We start from the raw sequence: 16,766 nt of genomic DNA on the forward strand, positions 1-16,766 counted from the left end.
ACTATCTGCACTTAGGAGGTTCCAGTCGATATTGGGAAGGTTGAAATCACCCATAACAACAACCCTGCTACTTCTGCATTTTTCCAGAATCTGCCCGCCTATGAGTTCTTCAATCTCTCTACTGCTTTTAGGTGGTCTGTAGAAAACCCCCAATTTAGTGGCTGTTCCCTTGCTGTTCCTAACTTCCACCCATACTGACTCAGTAGACAAACCTTCCTCAACAACCTTCCATATTCTTACACGCAGACCCCACACAAACCTCCCCCCCCCCCCCCAACACTCACGCATCCACTCATAACACACACAACTCATAACTCCCCCCACACACCCACCCCTCACATCCTTACCCTTTGCAGACTGCTACTCTCCCACACACCCCTACACACCAACACACACCACACCCTCAAACCCACCCATACACAGACCCCACACACCACACTCTGCACATGCTCCCACTCACATCCCCCCCACACCCAAATCTGTACACACGCAATCCCTCACATCCACACCTCCCACACACTCACAACAGAGGAGTCAGTCAGTTCAGTTGGCAGGACAGTTGGTTTGCAGTGCAGAGTGATGGTGAAAGTGTGGGTTCAATTCCCACACTGGCTGAGTTACTGTGAAGGACTCTCCTTTGCAACCTCTTCCCGTGATAACCCTCAGGTCAAACCACCATCAGTTGTCTCTCTCATTAGAGAGAGCAGCCCTACAGTCTGATAAGTCTATGGTGACTTTACTGTTTTACAGAGACCCATACCATCCATCAACACACAGATATTCACCCCCATTCACATAATCTCACACACCCCACACTCCATCCTTACTCTTTTACCTGCAGACACACACACACACACACACACACACAAACCTACATACATGCACATAAACCCACCCACCAATGGCCATGAATTGACAAGTCACTGAATTACCATGTCATTGTGCAACAGAAAGAAGCCATTCGCCCCATTGTGACTATATTGGCCCCTGTTGGTAGCTATGATTCACTTAGAGTCTTAGAGCAGTATGAAAACATCTTTGCTCTGAGCTTGCTGACACTTGTTGGCCAAGCAACGCCTCCACCTTAAACTGTGTGTATGTATAAGGCAGTTATTAGCTGAAAGGGTTAACTGACAACAAGAGATAAACTCTGCCTATCAAGATGTAAATAACTTTTACTGGGAGGAGCTAACCAGTCCCATGAGTTCTCCATGTACTCCCAGGGATGTGGAGTGCTTTAACCATTCTTCTCAATATTAATAACATGGAACTAAAGTAGCAACACGTATTTATTCAGCTGAACCCATGGTCTCACAAGAGACAATCATGTATCTTGGGTGTAATGTAACTAATTATTAGGTAATACATTAACTGGATTAACCAAGCCAGAATCTATCTGTTGTCTAAGATGTCATGTGTGCATCTTTCTCCACTAGGTATCAGCAACACATACTAATACTAACAAGAAGGTTTAGTTACAATACATCACATCCAAGATATCCCAGGTGGCCCTGGCAGAAGACAATGTTACAGTATTATAGCGTAGTATTTTACAAGAGTGCTCAAATCTTCCTAATGGTTATCCTCCCTAAATCGGTAAACTCCTCCACTCCCACAGACCTACAAGAAAGGCATTTAGCACTCTTGCCTTCATTGCTCAGATCATTGAGTGTTGGAGTTGGTACATCATGTTGAGCTCATACAGGATGATGGTGAGGCCACATTTGGAGTAATGTGTACATTTCTGGTCGCCCTATTATAGGAATGATATTATTAAATTGGAGATGATTCAGAAAAGATTTACAAGGATGTTGCTGGGACTGGAGGGTTTGAGTTATAAGGAGAGGATGGATGGGCTGGGACTGTTTCATTGGAATATAGGAGTTGAGGGGTGACCTTATGGAGGTTTATAAAATATGAGGGGCATGGAAAAGGTGAATCGTAAAGGTCTTTTCCCTAGGGTGAATGAGTTCAAAACAGGGGGTCATATTTTTAAGGGGAGAGGAGAAAGATTGAAAACAGACCTGAGGGACAACATTTTCACACAGAGGGTGGTTCATGTGTGGAATGAATTATTAGATGGGTGCATGAATAGGGAGAGTTTAGAGGGATATTGACCAAATGCAGGCAAGTGGGATTAGTTTAGTTTGGGAAGCTTGTTTGGCATGGATGAGTTGGACTGTTTCTGTGCTGTATGACTCTATATCTGAATTTCTTTCAGCTCTGTTTGGAAGTCTTCAGCATTTAGATCACCCCATTACACTCTCTGCTGCCTGAACCCTAAGCTCCAAGTTTTGTAAACCTTTTTGCCTCTACTGAAGGTGCTCCTTAAATCTTTGACTGGGCTTCGACCAAGCTTTGTTTCATTATCTCCTTAGGGGTCACCATAAATGCTTTTGTGTGGATGTTGCATTACTCTAGAGGGGCTAGATAAATATAAAGTTAAAAATCACACAACAGCAGGTTATAGTCCAACAGGATTACTTGGAAGTACTAACTTTCAGAGCGCTGCTCCTTCATCAAATCACAGGAGGAGCTACCGGAGGAAGTGGTGGAGGCTGGTACAATTACAACACTGAAAAGACATCTGGATGGGTACATGAAAAGGAAGGGTTTAGAGGGATATGGGCCAAATGCTGGCAAATGGGACTAGATTAATGTTGAATATCTGATCGACATGGACGAGTTGGACTGAAGAGTCTATTTCTGTGCTGTACATCTCTATGACTCTACAGTCAGCAAAGGAATGGGCCCAGAGTTTGCCAGACTGGATGGAGTTTTTAATCAAGAGATATAAAGCTGCCATTTGGGTAAATTCAATCAAAGCAAAGTTTGAAATTATAAGACAGAACCCAGATCCTTGCATTTTTAACTGTGTGCACTTTTAAGGTGTGTTTAAAGATTAACATTGGCAGCTAAAGGAACCGGCCTTTGTATAACACATCACCGTGGTTATTATAAGACACATAATCCATTGACTTTGAAGTCTATTTTGTTTGTTTTGTGCAGCAGCTTGATTGGCTGGTGGTTGCTGCCTAGATTCACGACAACAAACTGAGCAGGTTGTGTGAACCGCATTTCCAAACTGAAAACAAGCGATGTGAGATCAAGGGCTGCTCTTGGATTTCAGTACAAAGTGCCTGTTTATCATCCCATTTGAAGCAGCATTCCTCCTGCAGTCAAGGCACAGGTAACGTTACACCGTCTGAATTAGGAATTGTTCTGTTGCTTATAATTATCCTTCCAAAGAATGGATCAGAGGAAACCATTCGGATCTGTCTTTCTGCTAAAGTTAAATGGGGTCTGTCAGTTATCAAACCCTCCTGGTGCCTTAAATGCATGTAAATATAGTCTTGTACAAGGAAGAGATGCCTTTGGTTTATTTGTTGGTTAGAGTCAAACTCCAATGTTGTTCATTGTTTTAATATGCATTAGACAGAGCTCAACTGCATTTATGACTATGTGTGTACACGTGTGTGTGTATGTGTAAAATATGCAGACATTTTTTATGAATAAAATATGTTTTTGAAATAAAAAAGATCTGTGACCTGGAAATGTTGCTCCTGTCAGATCACTCAAAGGCAGCAACAGTTAACTATCTCTCTCTCTCTCTCTCTCTCTCTCTTTCTCTCTGCAATAGGACCTGCTTCAATCCAAGAGTCGTTCTGTTTTGACGTTTGAAGTGGGGAAAGTAGTTGCAAAACGTCTTTGCAAACAAGAAAAAAGACTAAAATATGCACAGGTCCCAGTTGAGAATTGAAGATAAGGAGCTCGACTTTGAGTTTGAAATCGTCAATGTTCAGTTTAATGAGGTGGGACATTACATCTTGAGACTGACTGTGGAAAACCCGCTTCTGGAAGGGTCTGGGACGGGAGTCTGGCTGCAGGTGAATGATGGTGATGTGTTATCCACCAACACTGGAGTCACTGATGTCATTGAACAGACCAATGTGAATGAAATCCAGGCTGTTCTCAAAAAGAAATTTATTTTCAGGCTTCCTAAAGGTAAAATCATTTTTGACTATTGTTACAGGGAAAGGCAGGAAAATAGAGTTGGGATGATGAGATCAGCTATGATCTTATTGAAAGGGACAGCAGACTCTGGACTGAATGGCCAACTTCTGCTCCTGTAACTTATGATTCAAAGAATGCAGTTCTTTTGTTCAAGGGACCTGTGCTGGGCCAGTAATTGCCCTTTGTAGACAACAATGTGATGAAGGTTCATGGTGCTCAGATTGCTTTCTCAAATACTGAGGGGCCCATCCACAGTTTTCAGGGCTTGCCTTTTCTGCCTTGCACCCACTGGAAACCTGAGCTCATTCCAAATTCTGTTATCCATAACCTAAACTCGCAACAAGTTCCAATTGCCCACTGTTCCCGTGTTCACAAACTGACTTTGTTACCCTGTTAAAAAATGCTTCCATTGAAAATCCCTATTCTTATCCTCAAATCCCCCCTTCACCTCACCCTTCCCTAACTTTGTAACCTCCTCCAGCCCTACAAACATTTGAGGTCTGCACACCTCTGACTCTGGCCTTTGGGTGTCCTCGATTTTAACACTCCTCCAGTGGTGACTACGGTTAGTTGCCTGAGCTCTAAGTTTAGTTTTAGATTTAGACTTTATTACCATATGTACTCAAGGACAGGAGTACAGTGAAAAGTGTACAATGTTCGCCACACATGGCACCATCTTAGGTACAAGTACCTAGGTACAAAATGTTAAGAACAGCGTAGAAAGAAATAAAGAAGAAAGTTAAAAGTTAAACATTGCAGTCCTTCCTGGTATTGAGTGGAAAAGTAAAGAACTAAAGCTAAAAGTTCAATCATGACTGTCTTTCTTAAGTGCTTAGCTATACTGGGACTGCACTTCCTACACGGGCTCTATCTCTACTGCTTTGGCGCACTGGCTGCATCTCCCCTGCTCTCGACACTGTGGCAGATGTTGGGGGGAGCCTCCATCCCCATGTAAGGCTCACTCCTGGGATCTCAGACTGCCAAGGCCCTGATCCAGGCACGGTCTGCGAATACCTTCCTTATACCACTTGGTTTTTTTTAACCCCACTCTCCTCCTTTAAGTCCTTCTTTAAAACTGCGTCCATCATCGCTTTTGTAATGTCGAATGAGTGTCAGCTCAACTTCTGTCGGATAGTGTTTCTTTGAAGCCCCTCGGGATGTTTTACTATATTATAGATGCTATATCAATTCCAGTCATTGTTGTTCTTACTGCACTATATATATGAAATAAATTTAGAACTCCAATCCACTGCTTGGCCTTCCATTTGAAAACCTCTTCCGAATTTCTTTCCGTTGACTTCAGCTGAAGAAGCCTTGAACAACCAGTCTGAGCAAGGTTGTGGTAAACCTTTAAATGGGCAAGGCTGTATTTTCTGTATAATTGACTGGTGCTGATATGATGCCATGATATGTACCATGTGATTCAGACTGTCTTTGTTTGCGAGGGAGGAGCTACACAGGTTAGATATAGTTCACCAGCATTGTAAAATCTGCCACCAACGTTTCAATTCTTTAAGAATGAATCCATGTATTTGTGTGTCACTTGGCTCCTTACGCCTCATTGGTACTTTGATGTTTATTTGCTCATTAGTGCAAAAAGAAGGCGGGAGAAAACACATGTACACTATTGGTCATGTCACAGTCTCCAACGATAATCAATATTCAGTCGTTGGATGCTATGCAGCTTGTGAAGGTTCCTGCATTAAGATGTTTCAGCACAATACCAATTCCTTATGTGGTTCAGTGAGTAACACCCTTGTCTCTGGTGCTAGGTTTAAACTCCAGTTGAAAGACCTGAGTATAAAATCCAGCCTGCCACCCCAACAAAGCACTGAGTGACTGCAGCGTTGTTGGAGGTGCTGTCTTTCAGATGAGACAGGAAGCTGAGGTCCTGTCCATCTTGGCTGAATGTGAGAGACCCATTGGTACTATCTGGAGAATAGGATCAGAGTTCACATCAATATCTGGGCCAATATTTATCCTAAAACCAGCACCCAAGACAGATGATCTTATTTATTTCACCGTTGTTAAAGGGAGCTTGCTGTATGTAAATTGACTGCCCAAGTTTCCAACTGTAATCATAACTTTAATTAATCTTGCAGTACTTTCAGAGAATCTAAGCTCTGGGAAAGTGCAGCGAAGAAAAATGCAAAACCTTTCTTTGTTTTACAGGTTACTGTCAAAATGATAAGAACCATGACGTACGGTTACGTATTGAAGCCTTTCGAGTAATTGGCACTTCCCTGAACAGTGGAACAAAGGAAGGGGAGGCCTTTTTTGCCATCTATCCTCGCACCAACGCCCCCAGGATAAACATCTTTGCGAAGGAAAACGAAGACTTCTACTGTTACAGCATTATCCTGGCCCTGTTGCGTGTCCAGGATGACGAGCTCACGATGCATTGTGGGAGGATGGCCTGTAACGTGTCATTTCATGAGGTGCGGCAACCGAAGGGCGTGGTGTCCCGGACTGACTCCTCGATGCTGCCGAGCAAGGCCGGAGGGTCCCCTGACCTCTCTGCTCCAGGCTCATGCCCAGTGCCAGAGCCGGACATACCTTTAATAGCCTCACCACAACAACGGGTGCCCACACCAGCATCGCCTTCACCCATCCCTCAGGTAAAGAGCTGAACATATCAATGGCGTTTCCATTTGATTGATGTGAGATGTGTCTCCAGTTGGAAGAAGGATTGTGAATCTAGGTTGTTGAAGTAGCTATGTGAGATATAAATGTCTGAGTAGGCCTTTCAGCTTTTACAACCCGTACTACTGTTGTTCATTTCGATCATGGCTGATCTATACTTTAACCCTTAAGAGCCAAGCCTCAAAAAACTCTATTCATGACTGAACACACAGCATTCATGGAGAGAGAGAAAACTAACATTTCGAGTTTAGATGACTCTTCATCAGAGTTGATACACAATGTGAAGGGGGCAGCTTTAATGCAGTAGTGGGGAGGTGGAGTGCTGGGGAGAAAGGGGATTGATAGAGCAGATTCAGTGATCGGAATGTGAGAATGGCAGGTCAATGGTGTATCTAACTTCCTGACTGGAAAGAACAGACTACCCCACTGAAATGGGGGAAAGGGAGAGGACATGGTGACAGAGAATGTAACAAAGAATGCTGAAAGAAACCCAACACTCTATTCATCTGGGTTTTGAAATTTTGAGTCAATTCTCGGTCTATCAGGAGGGTTTTGGGAGAGAATTTTAGATTTCCGCTATTCTTGTGTGAAGATTGTTTGAAAGCCCAACTCTTTTCCTAACATCTTTCAGAAGGTGGTAACTATGTTGAAAAAATGTCATTGATATTGGCAGGACTCCATCTTCTGAGAAACACACCATCCTGACCTGGGTTGATCTACCTGTGATTCCAATGACAAGTTATGATTAACTCTTAACCATCCTTTGAACTAAGGAGCAGGAGTAGGCCATCTGCCCCCTTGCAGCCTGCTCCGCCATTCAATAAGATCATGGCTGATCTTTTCATGGACTCAGCTCCACTCACCCGCCCGCGCACCATAACCCTTAATTCATTTACTGGTTCAAAACTATATCTATCTTTGCCTGAAAATCATTGAATGAGGTAGCCTCAACTGCTTCATTGGGCAGGGAATTCCACAGATTCCAACCCTTTGGATGAAGAATTTCCTCCTCAATTCAATCCTAAAGCTGCGCCCCGTTATTTTGAGGCTGTGCCCCCTAGTTCTGGTTTCACCCACCAATGGAAACAACTTCCCTGCCTTTATCTTATCTCTTCCCTTCCTAGTTTTATATATTTCTATAAGACCACCCCCCCCCACCCCCCAGCATTCTTCTAAATTCCAATGAGTATAGTCCCAATCTACTCAGTCTCTCCTCATAAGCCAACCCTCTCAACTCCAGAGTCAACCTAGTGAACTTCCTTTGTACCCCTCTAGTGCCAGTACATCCTTTCTCAAGTAATGAGACCATAACTGCACACAGTACTCCAGGTGTGGCCTCACTAGCACCCTATACAGCTGCAACATAACCTCCCCGTTTTTAAACTCCATCCCTTTAGCAATGAAGGATAATATTCCATTTGCCTTCTTAATTACCTGCTGCACCTGCAAACCAAGTTTTTGTGTTGACACATGTTGGTATTAAACCTCCACTGATGGTTTTGAGTTGTTTTCATCTTAGGATCTTCTTCTTCATCACAAAGGACAAGACTTGGCCACACATTGGCTTAGCTTCTGCCTAACACTTGTATGTAATACTTACAAATACCAGAAGACAATTGTATGATTTTAGCTTCAGCATTACAGATACCAGCTGAGTGTTCGTAAATAATTTTAAGGATGACGAATATGCCTATTAAGAAACAAGGCTTCAAATAGCCAAATGCAGTTTGTTTTACATTTATTTGTTCATGGGATGTGGGTGTTGCTGACAAGGCTAGCATTTGTTACCCATCCCTAATTGTTCTGGAACTGAATGGTTTGCTGGACCATTTCAAGAGATTAAGAGGAAGCCACGTTGCTGTGGGTCTGGATCACATGTAGGCCAGACTAGGTAAAATTGGCAGATTTCCTTCTCTAAAGGGCATTAGTAAACATGACAAGCTCTTTACCACCATTCACAGAGGTTACAAAATCATTATTAGTCTGGCCTTTCCATAGAATCCCTGCAATACATGGGGAGGCAAGTCAGTCCATTGAGTCTACACCAACCCTCTCTGATAATCATCTCACCCACCCCCTACCTCCCCCCAAAAAAACCCTATTCACGTTTCCCAGGGCTAACCTGCCTAGCCTGCACTTCCTTGGATACTACACAGCAATTTCCCATGGCCAATCCACCTAACCTGCACATCTTTGCACTATGGAGGGAAACCACACCACCCAGAGGAAACCCACGCAGACACGGGGAGAATCTGTAAACTCCACACAGACAGTCACCTGAAGCTGGAATTGAACTTGGGCCCCTGGTGCTATGAGGTAGCAGAGCTAACCACTGAACCATTGTGCTGCCCTGATTTTTGTTGAATTCAAATTTCACAATCTGTCATAGTGAGATTCCAACCCAGGTCCCATGAACGTTAGCCTGTGGTTCTGTATTACTAGTCCAATGACATTACCACCAGACCACCACCACCCTACAGATGAGATGGTCACTGATATCAAAGGGACTGTTGGTACAGAATGTTGTCTTAGTTGCTTACAATGGTAAGTTTCTGCTCTCTAGCCAGTGTTGGGGAATTTCTTGCCAAAACTTGCCAGGTCCATCTTCTATCTGAAGGACCCTGACGAAAACTGCTCCCTGTCTCTTTCAATTGATATTTGTTCATGGCGTGAGGGCATCATTGCCTGAAAAAATAGTTATTGCCCATCTCTAATGACCTGCCTTCATGAACCACTGCAGCCCATGGTGTACAGTTCACGCTCAGAGCTGGTGGGAAGGAAGGGCCAAGATTTTAACCATTTACTGTTTCTAACATTTTTCTTTCCAACATCTCACCCACAGGCTGGAACTGCAGAAGAAACCAATCAGGAACCTCCTGAAGAAAGTCCATCTCCTAGTCTAGAAGAGGAGTGCACTCGCCATCAACGGTTGCCAAGTGATTCCAGCTTCCATCTTTCATCACCTGCAGGTACTCCTGTGAGGATGCCTGAAGGACCTCCTTACACACACGTGAGTCGCCATGGAGATTCTCAAGGGTCTGGCAGTTCAAGGGGGTGATCCAACGGAAATGTTTGAGATTTGAATGGATTTAAAAGGGTGTTTGGGCAAGTGATTCGCTCATCTGCAAGAAATCAAGAAGGAAGAGACGCAGTTTTGAAATCAGTTGTTCACGGTGACGTCGAGAAATTCTTTTTCACATGAGAGGTAGTAGAAATCTGGAAGTTTTTCCTCTAACAGGCTGGGGATATTAGTGTTGCTTGGATCTTACCTGGATCAGATGGGTAGTTTATTTTTGTTGCTTGGGGGTGGGGCACTTCTCACTTGAGGGAAACACAAGTTCATCCAGAATTCTGCTGAACAGTGAGTCCTGTCCCTCCCATCGCCCCCTGTGTTCGCTGACCCCCAGCTGGCTTCTTGCCCATCTAACATCTTGATTTTAAAATTCTCCTTTTTTTTATTGAGAATTTGGCATCACAGGCAAGGCTAACCTTTGATGCCCATCGCGAATTAAACTGAGTGGCTTGCTCGGGCAAAGGCAGTTAAGAGACAACCATGTTGCTGTGGATTTGGAGCCACATGTAGGTCAGACCAGGTGAGGATGGCAGATTTCCTTCCCTAAAGGGAAATAGATGATTGTTTATAACAATTGACAATAATTTCTTGGTCATCCGTTGATTTGATTCTAGATTTTAACTTTTAACAATTGAATTTAAGTTCTATAATTGGCTATGCTGGGATGTTAACCTACATCCCCAGTCACTATCCTGGAGCTCTATATTGCTAGCCCAGTTACCAACATACCATTGCCTTTTCATTTTGATGTGTTCCGTTGCAGTGGGCTTCTGTCACATACAGCTTGCAGTCCCAGCAGCGGCCACTGATCCCAGTGGCGATGTTGAGACTGGAGATCAGCCGGCTCTTTGATTTGGGTGGGGGTTGGAGATGAGGTGGGGGCAGCTCTCGCAGACAGGACCTCTCCCACGAGGCTGTGCTGGGCTGTACATTGGGATGTAGGGAGGACCAGCTAAATGGAGGGGGCTCACCTTGGATTTTCCACCGGGTGGTTGGGGCACTGCATCCAATGTAAAACCCAGGCTTTGAAGTTCAGGCCCCATTATTATTGAAAGGGCGTTGAGGGACCGAAGCATGCGCAGCTGAGGGAATAGTTTAGAAACATTGCATTGGGAGTTAGTCCGACCATATGGGTGCTGATAGGATAAGGTGAAGGTGAGTGGAATAAAACTCAAGAGAAACATAAACATGGACTTGCCAAAATTTTGTTTGATGGCTACTTGTTTTGTTCAATCATGGTATATGGACATTGTCCATATTTATTGAGTATTTATCCCTAATTGGTCAGGTGTTTTTAATTAACTTAGGATATCTGGTCAGCATGGACGAGTTGGATCGAAAGGTCTGTTTCCATGCTGTACAACTCTGTGACTCTAAGAGCGTTGCTGCTGGTCTCCATAAGAACAAAAGAACCAGGAGAAGGAGTCAACCATCTGGCCCCTTGCAGCCTGCTCCGCCATTCAATAAGATCATGGCTGATCTTTTCATGGACTCAGCTCCACTCACCCGCCTGCGCACCATAACCCTTAATTCATTTACTGGTTCAAAACTCTATCTATCTTTGCCTGAAAAACATTCAACGAGGTAGCCTCAACTGCTTCACTGGGCATGGCATTCCACAGATTCAGAACCCTTTGGGTGAAGAAGTTCCTCCGCAACTCAGTCCGAAATCTGTTCCCCCTTATTTTGAGGCTATGGCCCCAAGTTCTAGTTTTGCCCGCTAGTGGAAACAACTTCCCTGCTTCTATCTTATTTGGTCCCTTCCTAATTTAGTGTGTTTCTATAAGACCTCCTTGCTGAAGTCACATGTAGGTCAAACCAGAGTTTCCTTCTCTAGAGAATAATGAACCAGATGAGTTCTTTACCTGACAATCAACAACAGTTTCATTAGACTCTTAATTCCAGAATTTTTATTGAATTCCAATTCCACCATCTGCCAAGGTGGGACTTGATCCCAGGTCCCCAAAGTATGACCTGGGTCTCTGGAATGGATTTGGTGATTAGGCCATCCTATTGTAGTTACTGACAAACTATCCTTCTCGATATGCAGTGTCAGGATCAGAGGGCATCTGGCAGCTATGAGTATGGACGCCAGAGGGTCAGGGAAGAGGAGAAGGTGTGCAGAATGGAATCAACAAGGGCAAGAGCTGAACCTTTTCTGCCTAGCATTGAGAAAGGAGGAGCACAGTCATCGAGGAGGCAAAGGCAGATGGTGAGGGCCTCTGTTCATCTGTACAATGCTTTTCCCTTTTCAATTAAAAGATGTGGCCTTGAAATGTTGCCTTCACAGAAAAGGCATTTTGTAAAACCTCTGCCGAAGAAGAGGGAGCGCTTGTTACACGTTGAAGTAGATCAATCTCACCTCATTTACTGGCAAATTGTAATCAATGAACCTTGTGACAGTCACTTACAAAATAATTGGATTTATGGGTTAGTTTCCCTTCCCCCGCCCCAACCCCGTCTGATTCTTTTCCTAATGGCAAGGCTAAAGTGCAATCTGGATTGTTCTCTGTTATTTTCATTATTTATTGTGAAGAATGTGCACATCGCTGGGAGAACTAACATTTATTGCGTGTGGTTGCTGACAGTATTCAGACCTCGCACCACCCTGGCCCTCAGTGGCTGCAGGTTTTGCAGAGAAATAGTAATTTTTTGCTGAGACCTGGTGTCATTGCCTGAAATCTTTCCGAAAATCTTTATAGATCCACGTAGCCTGTTGATTGTGAACTTACTTCTGGAGGAACAGGAGTTAGAAGCATTCCGAAAGAGATTTAAATTTGTTTCCTCATGGTTCCCAGTTTGATTAGCACCTCACTAGATTTTGCAGAAAGCAAGTGCCAGACAATCACCATCTCTGACAGGACAGAATCTGACTATCATCCTTGTGACATTCAACAGCATAGCAATCACTGAATCCCCTACAATTAACATTGGCTAGGTTACCATTGACCAGAAACTGAAGTGGACAAATCATTTCAATTCTCTGGCTACAAGAACAAGTCAGAGGCTAGGAATCCTGCAATGAGTACTTCATCTCCTGACTCCTTTAAAACCTGTCCTCCATCTACAAGGCTCAAGTCAGGAGTGTGATGAAATACTCCCCACTTGGCCGGACCAGTGCAGCTCCAACAACACTCAAGAAGCTTGACACCATCCAGGACAAAACAGCCCACTTGATTGGCATCATGTCTACAAGCATTCAGTTCCTCCACCTCTGATGCTCTGCAGTTGCAGTGTGTACTATCTACAAAATGCACTGCAGAAATTCATCAAGGATCCTCAGAAAACACCTTCCAAACCCGTGACTAGTGTTAGAAGCACAAGGGCAACAGATACATGGGAACACCACCCCCTGCAATTTCCCCTCCGAGCCATTCACCATCCTGACTTGGAAGCATATCGGTATTCCTTCAGAGTCACTGGGTCAAAATCCTGGAACTCCCTCTGTAACAGCATTGTGGATGTACCTACAGCATGTGAAGGGCAGCAGTTCAAGAAAGCAGCTCACCATCACCTTTTCAAAGGGCAATCAGAGACAGTCAATAACTGCTGAACCAGCCAGCAATGCCCACATCCTGTGAGTGAATAAAAACAATCTCGAATTTCCATAGCACCTTTGATGAATTCAGTGCAACCCAAAGTGCTTTACAGCCAACAAAGTATTTTCTGAAATGGGTCACTGTTGAAATGCAGGACATTGTGAGGTTGCGATAAATGTGAAGTCTTGCCTTTCAATGCAGCACAGGCAATGTTGGTGGACATGATAACGTTACTGGACTAGCAATCCTTGGAGTTATGTGTGTTCAATTCCCACTGTAGCAGCTAAAAAAAACTCAATTGACTAATAAGAAAAGCTCTGCATCTGAAAGCTAACCTCAACAATGGGCAATTGAACTGTCAACTGTCACAGAAACCTATCTGGTTTGTTAATGTCCTCTAGGGGAGGAAGTCTGCCATTGTTACCAGAGCTTAGATCAGAGTGGTGCTGGAAAAGCACAACAGTTCAGGCAGCATCCGAGGAGCAGGAAAATAGACGTTTTGGGCAAAAGCCCTTCATCAGGAATGGCTGATGAAGGGCTTTTGCCCGAAACGTTGATTTTGCTGCTCCTTGGAAGGTGCCTGACCTGCTGTGCTTTTCCAGCACCACTCTGATCTAAACTCTGGTTTCCAGCATCTGCAGTCCTCACTTTTGCCATTGTTATCAGGTCTAGCCTTGTTGACAAGACCAGCTTTTAATGCTCACCCCTCATTGCCCCTTGAACAGAGTGTCCTGCTCTCCCTAATTACAGAGAATGATCTGGAGTCTCATCTAGGTCAGGCCGGGTAAGGCTGGTAGGTTTCCTTCCTTGAGGGCCATGTGTGCTGCCTGACTTACCATACTTTTCCAGTGCCACACTTTTCAACTGCCATTGGTGACCCAGATGAGTTGTTATGACATTGGATGGTAGTTGCATTGTCATTATTGCTGGGCATCGCTTTATATTCCAATGTTATTTATTGATTTCAAATACCACCTGACAGGGTATGAACCCATTTCTCCAAATTGGTAGTCTTAGTCAGGGGGTTAGTGTAATCTAGGTGATATCACTGTCATGCCACAGTCTCCTCAAATTCGATGATTAAAAATAAATTTGAAAGCCACTCTCAGTAATGATGACCATGCGAACTCTAATCGATTGTTGTGAAAACCCAGTGCTCTTTAAGGAAGGAAATTTGCCATCCTTGAGTGGTCTGGTTTACATGTAACTCCAGACCCACAGGTGACCTTTAACCACCCTCTGAAAGGCATAGCAAGCTACTCCATTCAAGGCCAATTCGGGATGATTGCAAATGCTGGCCTGGCCAGTGACGCCCAAATCCCGTGAAAGAGTAAGAAAAAGAAATTTCGCAAGTGACCCAGAGGAGAAATGCAGAGACCTTTTGACACTGTGGGGTATGATGTGCTGCCTGAAAAGTTGGTGGAACCAGATACAATGGCAAATGGATGAATGTTTGTGAAGGAAACTTGTAGGAAACTGGCAAAAGATGATTAGGACAGATTGGAGAGCTCTTTTGATTTGATTTGATTTGATTTGTTGTTATCAGATTTACCTGAGTACAGTGAAAAGTTTGGTGCTGTGAGCAATATGGTCAGATCATAACAAACAAGGACACAAGGTGCTTGGACAGAGTGTGGCATACAAGGTTACGACTGCACAGGAGATACACAAAAGCAAGATCAACATTAGATTGAAATTAGAGAGGTCCATTCAGCAGTCTAACAACAGGAGAGAAGAAGCTTTTCTTGAACCTGTTGGTGCATGTGTTCAAGCTTCTGTAGCTTCTGCTTGGCACATGTTTAATGGGTTGAATGTCCTCCTACTTTGCTGTGGGACTCAACAATTCCCACATCGTATGTGCTTAATGCGGGAGGGTAGGTTAGTGTTTCTGATCAATGACTTTTCAAGCTTTTTTTTAATGCAGTGTATGCAGCGACAAAGGAGGTGGGAGATAATAGTCCATTTTTCACTGGAGAGTAAACGACGCTGCTGTTACGTGTATGGGAAGTTTAAAGCTATAAACTCAAGGTTCAGAGGCTCTTTATAAGTCACTAATGCTCTACCCTCTTGGTTTTATGATCTTGTACAAAATACCTTTTAACGCCTGCCTATTATCTCTAATTATCTGTATGATTAAGCCGTGTGACAGCTGAAATGTTAAAAGGTTGTTTCGATTTACATTCAGAGAAGACACCAAAACAGTAGTTAACTGCTGCAGCTATGGAAACAATGAGCTGTGAGTGTTTGCCGCATAATTGACTTGTAGTGCTAGTACATTGAGAGCCAGGAGGGAGGGAGAATTATAAAAATAGTTTATGAAAGGGAAAAAGTATCACTGCCTGCTGTGATTGGATTAGTGTCTCTGCTAGAGAAGAAAAGCTTGCATTTCCAGAGCATCTTTTATGACTTGAGGACATCCTGAAGCATTTTACAGCCAATGGACTGTCCTTGAAGTGTAAAGGTCATTTTGCCATAGTCCCAGACGTCTGCTGTCTCATTAGAGAGTAGACAGGCCAGAGAACTCCTTTAAAGTGGGCATCCTTTGAAGAGACTTCACAGTGAAATAAACCTAGTCAGAGACAAAAAGAACTTGCAGGTGCTGGAATCCCAAGTGGAATCTACTTTGGATTCCAGCATTTAGTGTTTTGCTCTCTCATTAGAGAGAGCCGACTGGTAGTTTAATGTGAGGGTCACCACACCTCAGGCAAGGAGAGAAGTTGAGAAGGCAAGGCCTTCATGGTAACCTCAGCCTGACACAGGAATCGAACCCATGCTGTTGATGTCACTCTGCATTACAAACCAGCCCAACCGAGCTTACTGACCCCAGTCTGTGTCATAATATTAGATTCCCTACAGTGTGGAAACAGGCCCTTCGGCTCAACAAGTCCACACCGCTCCGCCGAAGCGCAACTCACCCAGACCCATTCCCTACATTTACCCCTGTACCTAACACTACGGGCAATTTAGCATGGCCAATTCACCTACACTGCACATTTTTGGACTGTGGGCGGAAACCGGAGCACCCGGAGGAAACCCACGCAGACACGGGGAGAATGTGCAAACTCCACACAGTCAGTCACCTGAAGCGGGAATTGAACCCAGGCCTCTGGCGCGGTGAGGCAGCAGTGCTAACCACTGTGCCACCATGCCGCCCACAAATATCAGAAATGCAGCAACCAATTTCTGTGCAGTGCTTACGTACTGTTGTGGAAAGAGAACTGCTTTAAGTGATGGTGATGATGGTCCCTTTAAGTTCTTTGAAAGGGTATTTCTGGTAAATTATCTAGCTTTCTATAAATAATATTTGACCAGGTTGCCTGGTAGATCAACAGTAGAATAGCAGTGACAACTAGAATGTTAATTATGGGAGTGAGTAGATTGTGAGGGTAGCAAAAAAAGTTTAAGTTTTGCTTTTCAGTTTTTGAACAAACTTAGTTGAGGAAACATCTCTTACAAAATGATTCAATTGACATCTGGTGTGTTGGCAAAAAAAAGAG

The 16,766-nt window shown here is 43.9% G+C and overlaps 1 protein-coding gene across 7 annotated transcripts in view; it reads left to right on the forward strand.

Annotated features, from left to right (window-relative positions):
• The first annotated feature begins 3,022 nt into the window (after positions 1 to 3,022).
• Positions 3,023 to 16,766, forward strand: part of ccdc33 (coiled-coil domain containing 33) — a 272,241-nt gene continuing 258,497 nt past the window's right edge. The window contains exons 1-4 of one of the 7 annotated variants that reach the window (XM_072552976.1): positions 3,023 to 3,190; positions 3,641 to 4,005; positions 6,187 to 6,632; positions 9,500 to 9,667. In XM_072552976.1, the coding sequence (XP_072409077.1) occupies positions 3,735 to 4,005; positions 6,187 to 6,632; positions 9,500 to 9,667 (885 nt within the window). In that variant the 5' untranslated portion in view covers positions 3,023 to 3,190; positions 3,641 to 3,734. Of the gene's footprint in view, positions 3,191 to 3,640; positions 4,006 to 5,732; positions 5,758 to 6,186; positions 6,633 to 9,499; positions 9,668 to 16,766 lie in introns of those variants that run through there. The other 6 variants (XM_072552975.1, XM_072552972.1, XM_072552973.1 and 3 more) reach the window with 6 other exon arrangements.

This window comes from Chiloscyllium punctatum, chromosome 33, assembly GCF_047496795.1.
Source record: "Chiloscyllium punctatum isolate Juve2018m chromosome 33, sChiPun1.3, whole genome shotgun sequence".
In the NCBI taxonomy this organism is placed as follows: Eukaryota; Metazoa; Chordata; class Chondrichthyes; order Orectolobiformes; family Hemiscylliidae; genus Chiloscyllium; species Chiloscyllium punctatum.